At 43.9% G+C, this 15947-nt stretch overlaps 1 protein-coding gene across 1 annotated transcript in view; it reads right to left on the bottom strand.

Moving 5' to 3' along the window:
- Positions 1 to 14528: 14528 nt before the first annotated feature.
- The window catches only part of Slc17a8 (solute carrier family 17 member 8), a 40127-nt gene continuing 38708 nt past the window's right edge, over positions 14529 to 15947 (bottom strand). The window contains exon 12 of the mRNA XM_005358191.3: positions 14529 to 15724. Coding sequence (XP_005358248.1) covers positions 15371 to 15724 — 354 coding nt within the window. The 3' untranslated portion in view covers positions 14529 to 15370. The remainder of the gene's footprint in view (positions 15725 to 15947) is intronic.

Raw genomic sequence — 15947 nt, 5'->3', positions numbered from 1 at the left:
CTGGGATTAAAGGCGTGCGCCACCATCGCCTGGCCAGGTTTTTTATTCTATTCTTTTCCTCTGATTTCTGCCTACTTTATCACTGGGTTGTTTGACTCTTGGCTGATGTGTAGTTATTCTTTATATCTCTTTTTGGCTGTGTGAACTGATACCATCATCTCTCTAGTTTTTTAATTTTAATATGGGGGTGTTAATTTTTTTTTCTTTCTGAGTTACAGATTCTGTCTTCTGATTAAGAAATCCTCCTTTATGAGAACATTCTTTTTTATTTTCAATCATTTTAAACTTTTACTTTTCAAATACAGGGATTTGATTTGAGGGGAAATAAATGAAAATTTTAAATGTAAAAGTTCTAATTCTAAGTACACCAGATGATGGCATTTTGAGGAATTAAAAGAGAAACTAATGATAAATTTTTGAAAAAGTAGGAATGACCGAAGAAAACAGAAACCAAACATAACTTGGAATTTTGTCCTCTGTGTGTATGTTGTGGGCCTGTGTGTGTCTTTTTCTGTGTTTATCTTTGTGTGTATTTGTGTGTATGTGTCTGTGTGTCTTTCTGTGTGTGTTTCTCTGTGTGTGTCTTTATATATGTTTCTCTGTTTCTCTCTCTCTCTCTCTCTCTCTCTCTCTCTCTCTCTCTCTCTCTCTCTGGTATGACTTTTCCTTACATCAAATTTTAAGCCCCTTAGGATCCTCACTCTTCACGTGACCCGACTGATGCTTGGTGCTTGTGTTAAAATCACTCCATGCCCTGCTGAAGATCCGTCCGCCCTCATGGGTTCTCCAGCCTTGGCTGCTTGCCTCTCTGCCCAGTAGCAGCAGCTACAGAGATGGCTTGTGTCCCAGACACTGCCACTGTCACCTCATACCCTACTGTTTCCAAATTTTCTCTCCTCAGAGATAAGGACAGGGCATGGAGCACGGGCTGACTGTGACAAACCCATGGAGACTGTCTCCAAGCTGATTGTTTAGGGTGAGTGTAGTTGTTTGTTTTAACTCTTTGGGATCCCCCACCCAGCTCTAAAATAAATACGTGGAGACTTATTCTTTCCTTATGACTGCCTGGCCCTAGCTCAGTTCGTTTCTAGCCAGTTTTTCTAACTTAAATTATCCTGTTTCTCCTTAACTATATTTGCTCCTGGACTTTTTGCCCTTCCTTCTTCTATATCTTCTTTATTCTTACTCCGTGACTGACTGTGTGGCTGGGTGGTCGGCCCCTGACGTCCTTCTTTCCTGGCCCGGCAGCCCCGCCAATGCCTTACCTGCCTTGCCATTGGCCATTCAGCTCTTTATTAGACCAATCAGGTGGTTTAATAAAGACAGGCAAGATAACAACAGTTTCGCAGTGTTAAACAAATGTGCCCTAAAACAATGCTGCACACCTTTGTATCATTAGACAAATATCCCACCACGTAAATGAAGGTAATGCGTCTTAAACTAAAATTCCATGACAGAGAATACTGACTGCCAACGCTCGCTCACTGATGTGGCACAGCTACTGGGTGAGTGCGTGGAATCGCTACTCCTCAGAACAGGGGAATGTGGAGCAAGGAGGCAAGAAACTGATCAATTTTTTTTTGAAGAAGTCAGGGGAAAAAAATGCCAGCGTTAAAAGGCAGAGAAGAATCTGGCAAGGGCTCATGACAAAGATTCTCCCAGGGGATACCAGCACTTCACAGCACCGCGGGTCCTGAGAGCACTGTGGTAAAGGAAAGAGCGGGAAGAAACGGGGCTTTGAAAACGCCGTGTGGTGGCGTGAGAAGACACGAAGCCTCGTGCGCACATCCCAACTCACAGACAGTGCATTTCCAGGCGAAAGCCCTACGGAATTCAGGCGGTGATGTTGTGTGGGCTCCTCAGGTATAACCAAGGTGGCGTTGGGTGGGGGACACCGATGACGGAGGAGGCTGCCACATCAGGGAAGGAAGGCATATGCAGCGAGCTTCTACAGCCTGCTCTCAACGTCACTGCGATGCCCAAACTGCCCCCAAACCGTAAAGTCATTTAAAGGAAATACAGCTTGAAATTACCGATTTAACTTTTCAATCACAACTCTGTTCCAATATTTAGCTAAAGGCACTGGGGGGAAGTTGGGAACATCGAGACCACAGGTTTTTGAAAATGTGTGTTTTTCTGGAAATTTCTGGAAACTACCATCATACTTACTTCCCCACCACCACCACACTGTTTGAATCAAGAATCAGTTAGAAGTCATTTGGGTAGAACGAGCATCTTTAGCATCCACGCTCATGGAATTCGCTTGGCACTAGAAGGATAATTGCTTCTCAGCCTCCGGCTAGGCTGATGAATAACTGTGACAACGTCACACGCCGAATTAGTGAACTGGCCAGCTTCGCGTCCCTCTGCTAGCTCCTGCTCTTGCCAAGTCTTTAATTGTGCAGGGAAACGATAAGCTAGCCCTCTTCCGTCACTTAGAATTAAATATTTGTAAGCTCTCTGACATTGCACTGTATGTGTACCGTGTCTCCTCTTCTGTGGCTCCGTGGTGTCTTCAAGGAGCCATGCTCTTGCTGGAAGGGGGAACAGCAAATGAGGTCAGGGTTCACTTTACGCGAGATAGTTGTGGACTTCTGGAAATGCCTGAGGTAAACTAATTTAGCACAAGGGGGAAGAAAGGGCATGGGAAGGAAGATAGACAGGGTTTGGTGTTGAATTTTGACCCCACTTAAAAACTGAAATTAAGTAAGTCTCTCATTTTCCTAAGTCTGCTCTCCATCAGTCAGATGAGAATTAAAATATCAGCTCCAGAGAACTGCGCCATGAACTAAGATTGTGCCTCTCAAGAGCTAGCCCACTGCCTAGCACGCCCAACAATGGCTGTCTACCAACAGAAGGGTCAATAATCTAGTAGCTGCTCAGTCCATAAGGCTGAGCATCTCAAGCAGTCTTCATTATATGCTGGAATCCAGAAGAAGTCGGTTCCAATGTCAGTGAAGGCATGAATTTGCCAGTGAGAGCCAGAGCAAGCAGGCAAAGACAGCAAGCTCCCATCTTCCATGTCCTTATAAGATAGAGGCTGCCAGCAGAAGATGTGACCCAGATTACAGGTGGCTCTTCTCATCTCAAAAGATTCAGATTCAACTGCGTCTTCGCACTTCAAAAGATTTAGTTAAGAAAAAAAAATCCTTCACAAGTATACCAAGACACTTGGGTTTTAGTTAATTCAAGATGTAGTCAAGTTGATAACCAAGAATAGCCATGAAGTCACCGTAGAGAAAAATGATCAGTAATCAAAATTTTTTTTTCATTTAGAGAATATTGTCTTAGTTAGGGTTTCTATTGATATGAAGAGACACCATGACCGTGGCAACTCTTATAAAGGAAAATATTTAATTAGGGCTCACTCACAGTTTTAAAGGTTTAGTCCATTATCATCATGGTGGGAGGACATGGTGCTGGAGAAGGAAGTGAGAGTTCTAGACCTTGATCCGCAGGCAGCAGAAGAAACTGTGTCACAGTGAGAGTGGCTTGAGCAAAAGAGACCTCAAAGCCCGCCCCCACAGTGACACACTTCCTCCAACAAGGCCACACCTCCTAATAGTGCCACTCCCTATGGGGACCATTTTCTTTCAAACCACCACAAATATCAACCAGGTATTTCACATTTAGCAGTTTGTCATGAGAATATCATTGGATTCACTGAACAAGGCTTGCGTAAGATCAAGCCAGCCAGTGCCAACATGGAGGAGATGGGGCTCAACATGACTCTACTCCTAGCTGAAAAGCCATCAGCAAGTACTGACTGCCGAGGGAGAGAGGGTCTGTTTCTTCAGGCGTGTTGCCCCTGGTAGGCTGCGCAAGCCCCAGTGGATGGCTCTGTACCCTGCACATTTGGGTAGCACCCATTGGCCCCAGTGGGTTGTTTAAGAAGGAAGTCTAGAAATGATCCTATCCTATAGCCATACTGATGAATATTTTGCATATCACCATAGAACCTTCATCTGGCGATGGATGGAGATAGAGACAGAGACCCACACTGGAACACTGGACTGAGCTCCCAAAGTCCCAATGAGGAACAGAAGGAGGGAGAAGATGAGCAAGGAAGTCAGGACCAAGAGGGGTGCACCCACCCACGGAGACAGTGGGGCTGATCTATTGGGAGCTCACTAAGGGCAGCTGGATTGTGACTGAAAAAGCAGGGGATAAAACCGGACTCTCTGAATATGGCGGACAATGAGGGTTGCTGAGAAGCCAAGGACAATGGCACTGGGTTTTGATCCTACTTCTTGTTCTGGCTTTGTGGGGGCCTAGCCAGTTTGGATGTTCACCTTCCTAGACCAGGATGGAGGGGGGAGGACTTTGGACTTTCCACAGGGCAGGGAACCCTGACTGCTCTTCAGACTTGAGAGGGAGGGGGAGAGGAGTAGGGGGGGGCGGGAGGAGTGGGAGGCTGGGAGGAGGCGGAAATTTTTTTTTCTCAATAAAAAAAAAAGAAGGAAGTCTAGGAGGAGGAGCGGAAGGAGAAGGAGATAGAAGAGATGAAGTGGAGAGCAGGCATGGTGGGGGAGGACCAAGGAGAACTTGGAGGGGGAAGTGGAGTATGGATATGACATGCGTGAAGTTTCCAAAGAATACATTTGTCATTTTTACACGTAAAAAAATGTATTATTAGCCCAGATATTTAAATATTGTATTAAATACATTTTAGAAGTAGTTCGGGGGGGAGGACTTGAAAATCTAGGGAACTTAAGGACAGTCCCTCAAGCTTTTTATTTACATTCATTTAGAAATATAATGTCAAGGCAAAGGTTGAAAGCTGCCAACGTCACCGTTTTATTCAATGTTAAGGATTGAAACCAGAGGCTCACATCTGCTAGGCAAGGGGTTTGTCACTGAACCATGGCCCCAGACTACCGCGTTGTTTTCTAACTTGCCGTCATGTGAAGATCACGTGAGCAGGAGCGGTCTCTCATTCCTTGTCCGCTACAAGTAACCAAACCTCTGCCACCAAACAGGTGTCAGAGATCATTTAGGAGGTAAGTGGTCAGGGAAAGAGAGGGAGAGTTTTTAGTGGTAGGAGGGATGGCTAGTACTTGCCGGGGTTTGGCTGTCCCTAGTCTATGTGTTCTACTGCATTGACAGGCCTGGAGCTCCCTAGCTTCTGAGCCCTGCTGTGTCCTTGCTGTCTGTCTCTGGGCAGAGGCCTGGTGTCAAGAGGCTCTCTAACAAAGCTGGTAAGAAGACAGATGTTCTTAATGTTTAAAAATTACATTCATCAAACCGCTCTTACATCTGCTGTCCAGATGCTGTTGGCTAATGAAAAGGATGGGGGAGGGGGGACACCATGGGCTAGAAACCCCCAGAAGGCATCTCTGGTTATTCTATTACATGAACAACCAGAATGACAGGCTGAGCTGAAGCAAAGTAATTATCTGGTGAATCCAGGCCTTGCTGCAAGCTGCCTACCTCAGCGGCTTCCTGATTCACGATAATTAACCTGACGTAGATCTATGTGTTTTTCTCAAATGTCTTTGAGAACATTCTCTTTCATTTAGTCACCCCAACACTTATTGATAAGAACTTACTATGTGCCAGGCACCTTCGCTAAGTGTCCTGGCCAGTGGTATTCCCAACAAAGCCACTGTTCTCATGGAAGTCCTATCGGCTGGTCATCAAGGCAGAAGAGTAACCAATATTTCACCGTGCCAGAAATTAAGGCCCAGAGAGGCTGAGGGCTCTGCTTGACCACAGCCTCAAGAATGCCCAAGCAGAGAGCTAGAGGAATCAGGTTCTGACTCTTGCTACTTTCAAGGTTATACCTTATAATGGAGAGTCTTGATAAACCACTTTATAGTATTTTAATTTCTTCTCTGACTACAAACTACTTGTTAATGCGTCACAAACTTTGTGAAGGTTCTGGAAGCCTCCATCCCCTGTGGCGTTGTGCTTGGAGGATCCAGTCCAGGGAGAGAGGTGGATCTGTCAGGAGTGGGATAGGCATCCTTGAATCCTCTCTTGCCCTCCAGTCTCTTAGCAAAACTTATCCAAAATCGGGCCTCTGCTACCACTTGGTTTCAGCTGCAAGAGCTCTCCTCTGCACTACTGACGACTCTGACCTGCCCCACCCTCCTTTCTTACCATCCACTCAGCCAGCGCCCTCGGATCCTTTTAATATGTAGTCTGGATTCTGTAATTTATCCTCCAGACACCTCCCAAGGCTCCCTCTTCACCGGAGGAAGCAATGTCTGTCTGGACAGCGGTCTTTAAGGCCTCACACTACCTCAAGCCCATTTCACCTCCCCGCCCACCCACGAGGCTCCCCTTTGTGCCCAGGTTTCTAGTAAGCGTCTCCGCTTGGTGCCCCTCACATGCAAAGGGATTTCTCTGCCCCACAGCCCTTGCTTCTCTCTTTTCCACCTCACGGTTTTTATCCAGGATGTCTGCATCTCCTCCAAGGCTGCCTTCCGTGACCACGGCTCTTGACCTTTGGCCACGGGGTGCTTGGAAAGCCTCTTCACTTGCTCGACATTTTGCCACCATATTTAGCCCCCTTAAAAAATGAACAGTGCATTTATTATCTCTGCTCCTCCACAAATGCAGGAATTTTTCTTTTAAATATTTATACATTCCCAGAAGTTAGAGTATGAGGCCTGCTATTGCTAGACAGCGCCCATTAAATAGACGCTGTCACCCTCCTGACATCATCAGTTGTTGGTGATTGTCAAGCGTGGGGACCATTTAAAGTCCTGGCCTCCAGCTGCTCTTCCCTGCTAGCGATCTTTACTTTCCTTCTGATTTGAGTTACTGAAAGCTGTGTCAAAGTTGTTTACCAGCTCTGCTTCATGAGCTTGTGTTCACGAGCCCGTGTTGCCTTGCCTTGAGGATCAGAGGAGAAGGTTTTCACCTGTTGGCCCACCTGACTGTAGGGTAAATAAGCCTCCATGGGGCTATTGAATGAGGGGCTTCTTACCAGTGACTAGAGGTCCGTGTCTCTGTCTCTCTGTATCTGTATGTTTCAACCTCCAGCCCCTTGCCCAAAGCTCGGAAACTGTATGGTAGCGCATAGCGTGCAGACAGGTGATGTGCGCTACAGTCAAGGGACTGAAATGACCAGGTCCTCGGACACAGTGTCCCACATAGACACATCATCATTTTTAAAAAGGCCAAAGATTGTCATAGTCGAACATGACTAAGATCCTGGGTCTGCCGTGTACTTGAAACCTTGGGCAAATGGTTTAACCTCTGTGTGTCTTCATCTCTTGACTGTTACATGGGAATGATCAAACCTGTCTCATCAGGTTTCAGCCCTGGCCATACTGACACGAAAGTGCCAAAGGTCTGCTTTGAACTGAGAACAGTTAGCATTCAGTCTCTCAAACCAGCAATTCCCGTTTACCTCAGCCAGACTTTACTTTATAGAGGTCTTGAGTCTGTTCTTCTGCTCCCTGGTCACTATTCAGACAGCTGTTTCATGAAAAGGGGACTGACAGGACCTTGGGCCTCCCAAGTCATTGCTTCACCCTTCCTGATAGGTTAGCTAATCTATAGCTGTCCGAAAAAGTCAACAGATAATAACGGGAGATAAATAAAACCTTTGCCACTCTCTGCTGCCTCAGTTTAGGACAAGAGCTGCCAAAATGAATTGCGACAAGAACCTTTGAACAGCCCAGCAAATGGTATGTGCTGATGAACGCTTATCTAGAACGAAGTGTCTTTTCCTGGAACTTCTCAGTAATTACCCAAGTGTTCCAAGACCCTCTTAGCTGGAAATGCGGAGCAGCTGACCCGAAGCTTCTCATCACCAGGCATTTCCTTTGTTTCCCCGCCATCTCCTCCACATAAATCCCAGGCTTCCAACCCTTTTCTCCCTACCAAATGCATTGGTGTGTTACAAAATCATTTCTGTTTTTTTTTTAATAGGTCTAATTGATGGGCCTGGTCAAAGACCTATACTCGTTAGGACTCTTGATCAGCCACATTTCCAGCCAAGCACAAACAAAGCTGGAGTTTTATATAGTCCGAGCCAGCTAGTTGGTTTAGAAACATGGTTACTCAGTCATTTTGCATATTCTGCTGGGCACAATTCTATGTGCCATAGATGTAGTAGTAAAGGCAACACACAAGGGATCCCTCCCCTCCACGTGCTCTGAGTTCTTGTGAAGAAGATGGGATATATACTGGAAGGCCCTAAGGGGAGCACAGGCATATGTTTGAACATCGAATAGAAGCCCAAGGAAAATAATGTGCAGGAGAAACCCAAAGAAATGGAGTCAGAATCAACTGAGAAGGGTCTGAGGATGTGGTGAAGACCAGCTTTTACTCTGGATGAAAAGAAAACCATTGGGAGGTTTTTAAGGAAAATAAAAAAATAAAGCATAACCCGACCTTCGTGTGTGTGTGTGGTCTGTACAATCATGCTTGCATGTACCCTTGTGTGCACATGCCATGCAAAGACCAGAGCAGGACCCCCCTGTCTTCATCTATTGCTCTGCCTCATTACCTCGAGGCAGGGTCTTTAACTGAACCAAGAGCTCTTTGGGGCTAACCGGCGGACAAGCTCTCAGGATCCAGCTCTCGGTAATTCTGTCCTCAGTTTCTACCTGCCTCAGCCCCTGCCCAGCCAGAGCTGAGGTTACAAGCTAGCACAGCTACGCACAGCTTTTTATGTGAGTTCTGGAAATTCAAACTCATTATACTTGCAAAGCAAGTACCCTTAACCACGGAGTCACCTCCCAAGCCCCCATAATATCTCTTTTAATAACATGCTTCTAATAACTGTGGGGACCCAGGGAGATATTTCTAACACATCGAAAAGGGTCCATGAAACTGTTGTCAAAGGCTTTCTTAAAGAGGCAGGGCTTAAGCACTGTTTATATAGAACGTCTAAAAAGTAGAAACAAACCAAATTCCTATCAACTAATGCACTGAAATAATGTGAGTGTGCTGGGCAGCGGTGGCACGCGCCTTTAATCCCAGCACTTGGCTACAGTCACAGGACTGGGTCCAGGGCAGGCCAGTGGAGGAACCATCTCGCTGAGCACAGCCCAGATTTCCGACCCAGAGAACTGTGAGCAAGTAAATAGGTTTGCACACTGAAAACAGAGAAACTTAGAGCCAGTTCACCATGCACTAGTACATAACATACAGCTCCTCAGCACTGCTGTCTCAAACACGCTGATGAATTCATCCATAAGACTCATAGTCTTCAGCAGCTCTAAAATTATATATATATCAGAGAGAAAGAGCAGCTCACGTGACTGTGTTGGAACAATGGATCTTAGAAACTTTCCTGCTCAGAGCGAGCTCTCCTCTTAAGCATAGTCAAACCACTACAAAAGCTAGGAAAAAAAAAAAATCATTTGTCTCGGCCCCCATTCCTACAAAGGATTTTAAAATTCTGATAACAATCAGGGTAATATTTATATCAGGACTGCTATGAAACTGACTCCCAAAGAAGAGTTTTAAAAGGAAGCCTCTGTGAACCCTGCGGTTCTCTGATCCCACGAGGCTGAAATAACCAAGGAAGCATTGCATCATCCTTAAAAATGCAGATTCACTGATGATCTTTGGCCATGAAATCTTGGAAACAACTTTGAACAAGTGGAACTCTTAAAACACAAAAAGCTATTTTGTTAAAAAAAAAACCCACAAAAGTCATGTAATTAGTAAAAAGTGTATTCGTGCTGGGCGTAATCATTTAATCCAGAGAGAATCAAGATTCGCTTTGATTATATAAATAGGTTTATTTCGAGCAATTATTTAAGTAGTAGTGTTTATCCCGTCTTTATGGCTATTTATCCCCAGTCCCTCAGGGGATTTTGCATTAATTTCTCAAAGACATTAACATTATCTCCCTAGAGCAGTGGTTCTCAATCTTCCTAATGCTGCGACCTTTAATACAGTTCCTGGTGTTGGGGTGGCCCCCAACCACACAATTATTTCATTGATACTTCGTAACTGTAATTTTGCTACCATTATGAACTGCAATGAAAAATATCTGATATGCAAGACATCGGATATGCGACCCCCTGCCCCGAAAGAGATGGCTACCCACAGGTTGAGCATCACTACCCTGGAATGTTGGTCATCTTGCTTGGGTACACATTGGAATCAAGTGTTGCATGGATTGAGAGGAAACTATTGCCAGAACTTTCTAATTGAGTTCAACCTTTTTAATTTTAGTGGCTTATTGTGGCCGTATGGAATGGTAGGGATGGGTCCCAAAGTGCTCTTACTGGAGATGTCTGCTGCTCTCATTCTGACTGCGACCCAAGGCCATTCCCTCCTTTTCTGAGTCAGGGAAGATTCACACATACCCCTAAAACATCCTAAATATAGCTCTTCTCCACATGGTTTTAAACTTCTAATTACAATTAAAAAGCAGATATAAATTCCTACATCTGATCTGTCGTATTTAACAAGCCTACCTGGACGGCGGCATAATTCCCCATAGATATAGCTCAGTAGATTTTGAAGGATGAGCCCACTGGGCACCCGTACATGCTGCAGGTCATGTGACCCTAGCCGCCTGAGGGAAAAAAATTCAGTAACACCACCCCCCAACTACTATAACTACAGTGCAGACAGGGAAACAGGAACCGGAGCCCCTGGTTCTCACGCCTCACTCCAACTGAGCAGTTAGTGAGAGGCTAGGTCAATGGCTCAACTGGTTTTCTCCTGTGCTGTCCTGGGGCCTGGCCTAAATGGTCAGCTCCTTCCCTCAGGTTTCTGGCTTCACAGTAAGATTAGCAAGATTCTATCCTGACGCTGGGATCACCTTGGTCTGGAGTTACTGCCCTATAGAAGAAGCTGAGAACAAAGCACATATGAAGAGCTAAGCTGGAGATAAATTAAAATTAGACTAAAATAAGAATTTAATCTTAAATTCGATATTTAATTAGTTCACTCATTGGGCGAAATCGCATATTTAATTAGTTTGAATGAAGAGTTGGGGCTGCTGGTTAGTACAGTGGTAGCATGCGCTTACATGTATGAGGTTCTATGTTCAGTCTTCAGCATGAAAAATTGATAATACCAATTTATCAATCTTTTAAAAGGTGTTTGCTTCTATGTTTATGTATGAGCATGTGCAGGTGTGTAGGTGCACCATGTGTATGCCTGCTTCCTTCAGCGTCCAATAAATGGTGTTGGATCCCTGGAAGTGAAGTTACAGGAAGACAGGAAGTAATGAGCCATGAACGAGCATGCCAGGAACTCTTGGTCCTCTGCCAGAGTAGTAAACGTTCCTAACACTGAGCCACATTTCCAGCCCAAAATGAATTAATCTCATTTGTAAATTAAGGAGCTAGAGGTGATGGGGAATGCTTCTTATCCTAGCGTTTAGGAAACTGAGGCAGGAGGATTGCCATGTGTTGAAGATTAGTGCTGACTACAGAGTGAGTCTCAAGACTCCCAAGGTCATAGAGCATTCTTCCCACGGGCAGCGAGAAGGGTTCCTTCTGCAGACATCCTCACTAACAGTTGCTCCTTTTCATTTCTTGATGACAGCCTTTATGACGCTGGCGAGAGAGACCTCAGGGTGGTTTGTTTGGGTTCTCGTTGCCCTGCTGGCTGGTGAAATGTTTACTAGCCATTTGCATTTCTTCTCTTCGGAACTCTCCTCAGAGCGATGGCTCATTTTTGTAATGAGTTGTTTCGTGATGCTTTTGTTCTTAGTTGCTTGTATATCCTAGATATCAATAATATATTGACTATAGAGCTGCCCTCAAAACCAATCAGAAAGCAGTTGGTTGCCCCCTAAATACTGATGCCACTACCGCACCAGTACAAACATCTTCTTGGCAACGTGAATTGGCTCTAAGTACGATATTCAAAAAGGTCTTTAGTTTATACTCATAGGCAAATGCTGCTGTAAACCTTAATCAAAAAGGCTTATCTCTGCAGTGACTGGCAGTGAACACGAAGACACCTTGCTGTGCAAGGTACAGAGAGGAAACGAAGATGGAGAGCTCAACCATGAAGAGATCTAGACCACCTCTTCCAAAACACACGAGACACTGTACGAGAGGGGCAGGAAGATTGTAAGGTCCAGATGACGGGAGAAGGGGCTATGGAATGCTGTCTGATGGGCAGACCAGCAGTCCCAATCAGAAATTCAAGTCACTGCGCTTACCCATAAAGCCTGCACTAGAGTGGACTTGTCAGCAGCAAATCGGCATTGGGGAGGAGCTCAAGGGACCCTAAAAAATAAAATATTCAAGACATCATTTTCAAAAGAATTTTCCAAAGTGATTTCTGAATTTTCATAATGTATTTTTATATGGTGGCATCTATATGGGTAAATTTTTATTTTTAATTATCTGTCACTTTAGTAATTTTATTTATGTTCATAAAGGGGAAATTGGCATTTTACACAAACATGAGTAGAAAGTGTCATAATTGATGAGAAAAAATTGATATATGGATATAAAATAAATAAGTTCTGGTGTTTTCCACTAATACACTATAAATATCATTTGAAAAAGGGTATAATCAAAGTAATGGGGGTAAAGATGAACAAAAGGCCCTGCATGTGTGTGTTACTGAAGCCGACACAATGAAACCCATTGTTATGAATAATTAATATATGCAAATAATTTTTAAAAGTAAAGCAGTATCTTGAGAGACAATTTTCCAAAACTGTGTCAGACATGGAAGTATAGATGGAAAAATAAACCACAGAAATTTGGTAGAGAAAACTCTGGAAATTTTCTAAAATCAAGGACAGCTCTGAGAGTTGTAGCTTGAATAATGACATTTTTAACAGAGAAAAGACAAAAGAAAGCAAGTTTGCTGAGTTTGAGAGCCCATGGCATGAAACAGAAATACTGGGCTCCATATTGGATTTAGCAACCAAGGAAACATAACAATAGCCCATTGAGTTTGAAACATTATTAATTCTTATTCTCACTTTGGAGAATAGCCCAAACTGTGATTGTTTGAAAAAGTGCAATCCAGACTTTATTTCAGTAATCCAGCATCCTCAGGACCCCTCCTACTGGAATCAACACTCCGCCTCCGAAGGGTAGCGCTACAAATAGACCCCAAGGGCAAAATGCACAGAAACCAGCGGCCGTCACATGTCGATGCTGTTTAAGGGAAATTAGTGGCCCCGTGCAACCTGTGTGTGGAAAGAAGATCACGACAAGGCAACATGTTTTATAATGTTTAATGGCATGATCCAGCCCACCATTAAAAAATTAATTTACTGCACGTGCAAGTTATACGCAAAATGTAATGTTTCTGCATGATGTCAACACTAACTGTGGATTGCGTCAGAGTCTACCACATTGGCTTCATGATCATCATGAGGCTTTTTCATACATGGAATTACTATGCTTTATTAACACATAAAGAAATAAACACTAGTGATTCTTTTCTTTTTTTACTTAGAAAACGGTGCAATTTTCATTATAAACCCTGTGGTCAATGAATGAAATAACACAACTTCTTTCTTTACAAGTGACATGGTCACACAAGAGTTTAAGGTGATGAAGGTGGGACAGCTATTTCTTAAGAACTCCTTCACGCCAGGAACTCCTCTAGGAGACTTACATGGGTTCACGCAATAAGGAGATTTAACAACATCTGATAACACAAATTATGTACAAATAACAGAAAGAATATCATTTAACGGGAAGTCAGCCACTCTCTTTTAAGATCTAACATTAGACTTTTTAGAAGGTACATTATAGTTCCTTAAGTCTAACAAGGGACCAGAAATGAAATGGGAAAAACTAGAGAACAAATATTATACACTAATATACAAGTAAATCTGTATTTTATCATCATGTTAAGTTTTTTTTTCTGAAAATATCAACAATTTTTAAAACCAAGGAGCAGGAAAATCATTTTATTTTCTAATAGCCTCTTACATGCCAACACTGCAGTTTTAATTACGTGTGGGAGTACCCATTCCATTGCCTAACACGATTGCAGGTGAATTTTTTCAACACCGATTACAGGCCTGCTTGTCTCGGACATTCTGACTGTAGCATTTCTCTGTGAAACTACTGTCTCTTTTTATTTTTAATGAACATTCTAAGTACAGACATTCTGAATATTTTGAGCATAATTTCCTATCATCTGGCCATACTTCCTATTATACCCACAGGCAGGGAAAGCTGGTGACACACTTTTGTTTAAATAAGACTTTTTTCAAGAGACGAGTGCCTAAAACTCTCCTGAGTCTAGTTCTTAGATTATTAAATGTTTTATGGGGTTATATTTAACTCGGGACACTATTTAACCACATTTCTTATGCTGTAGAGGGTTTTAATTTAATAGCCAACTCTTTGTATACTTCTTTTAAATCATTTCTGGAAATTGAGCTAGCTTGCTTAGCTTTATTTTATTTATTTATTTATTTGTTTGTTTATTTTTTTACTAGTTGGTGGCTTTTTTTTTTTTTTTTGATTTTTCGAGACAGGGTTTCTCTGTAGCTTTTGGTTCCTGTCCTGGCACTAGCTCTTTCTAGACCAGGCTGGCCTCGAACTCACAGAGATCCGCCTGCCTCTGCCTCCCGAGTGCTGGGATTAAAGGCGTGCGCCGCCACCGCCCGGCCTAGTTGGTGGCTTTTAAAGAAAAAAAAGCTCTTGTTCACCAAATTCTTTGGTTCCTCAGGTAATACAGGACCTTAAGAATTTTGAGTCCAGAATTTCATAAGTTTGAGTTCACCCTGCCACATTAGTCTATACACACACACACACCCTTGACCAAACATGGAACTACCCACAAAACAGCTGACTCAGGTTTTGTCACGGAAAAAGTCCCCACAATGAGCTGGACCCCTCTTCCTAAAACTCCCTGTCATCTGCCAGTGTCAGTCTCGGCCCCAAGAAGATGACCTTGGGTGGATCACTCTGTTCCTTCAGTGTCCCTAGCTGTAAATGGGTGCAATATCTATATGTAATAGGATGGGGGGGGGTCAAATAAGTATGTTCATGTCCATAAAGCACCTGGCACAACAGAGGGCCTCCGTGAGTGGTTTCCTTCATCGGGTTTAGGAAACTTTCCTCTGTATGAGTATCTTAGGAGACGAGGTGACACGCACCATGTACTCTTCCCTAGGCCAAAGAGGGATTTATTTCAATGTTTATTTGAGCAGCAAACTACTCCTTAGACTTCTAGCGATTTCTGAGTAACTAGTTCTTCGAGAGAAGGCACAAATGCCAACATCCGCCTCAATTACCCGACCCTGCAAAAAATACAACCAATTGTTTTATCAGCTGAGAGCAATCGTTACGTTCCTATCTCTGGAAGAAGGTGTTTCTCTGTTCTCTGCTGTTGACTTAATCTCCTCCCGCTACCTCCAGTGTCCCATGATTTGGCCCCCTGGCAAGCCGAGGTATGGGAAAGGCAATGGGAATGGGTTATTTCCGGTTGTAAACTGAAGAGAAGGTGGGCGTTAAGATGTTTCTGAGAAGCTGCCTTCCTCGTTCTGGTAGGACAATGCCTCTTCCCCCTCGAAGGCATCGAAGGCCGCTTCCCTCTGCTGCCTCCATCCGCTCCTCGGGACCTCGCAATTCTGAGTGGTGGCGCCGTAAGACATCTTCTTTCTGGGACTAGCGCTAGCCTCGTGGCTGAGTTCTGTCTCCTCGGCTAATTCGTCTTGGTCAATGATTCCACATTTCTCCTCGGAGAGACTCTCTGGGTCAGCCCAGTCCTGTTTCTCCCCAGAAGCGAAGACCCCGTAGAAGATGACACCGCTGTAGTGGACCAGGGCGGCTATGAGGAACACGTTCTGCCATTCCTCGCGGGTCTGACAAAGGATATATCCGGTTACTATTCAGTTACTGTTTTAAACAAAAACAGAAGTTGACAGAGAGCCCTAAAGTCCTCCACTGGGATAAAAACATCTCAAAGGCTACATTGGGCTTCTGGGTAGACATATGTATGATAGACTCAACATCCAGAATCTCCACTTAATTTGAGTACTTGAAAACAAAAGACGCCCATAAATGCCCTTTTAATATAAACTACAT

This window comes from Microtus ochrogaster, chromosome 24, assembly GCF_000317375.1.
Source record: "Microtus ochrogaster isolate Prairie Vole_2 chromosome 24, MicOch1.0, whole genome shotgun sequence".
Taxonomy (NCBI): domain Eukaryota; kingdom Metazoa; phylum Chordata; class Mammalia; order Rodentia; family Cricetidae; genus Microtus; species Microtus ochrogaster.
The sequence above is the reverse complement of the archived record's forward strand: the minus strand, read 5'-3'. Positions and strand labels throughout refer to the sequence as shown.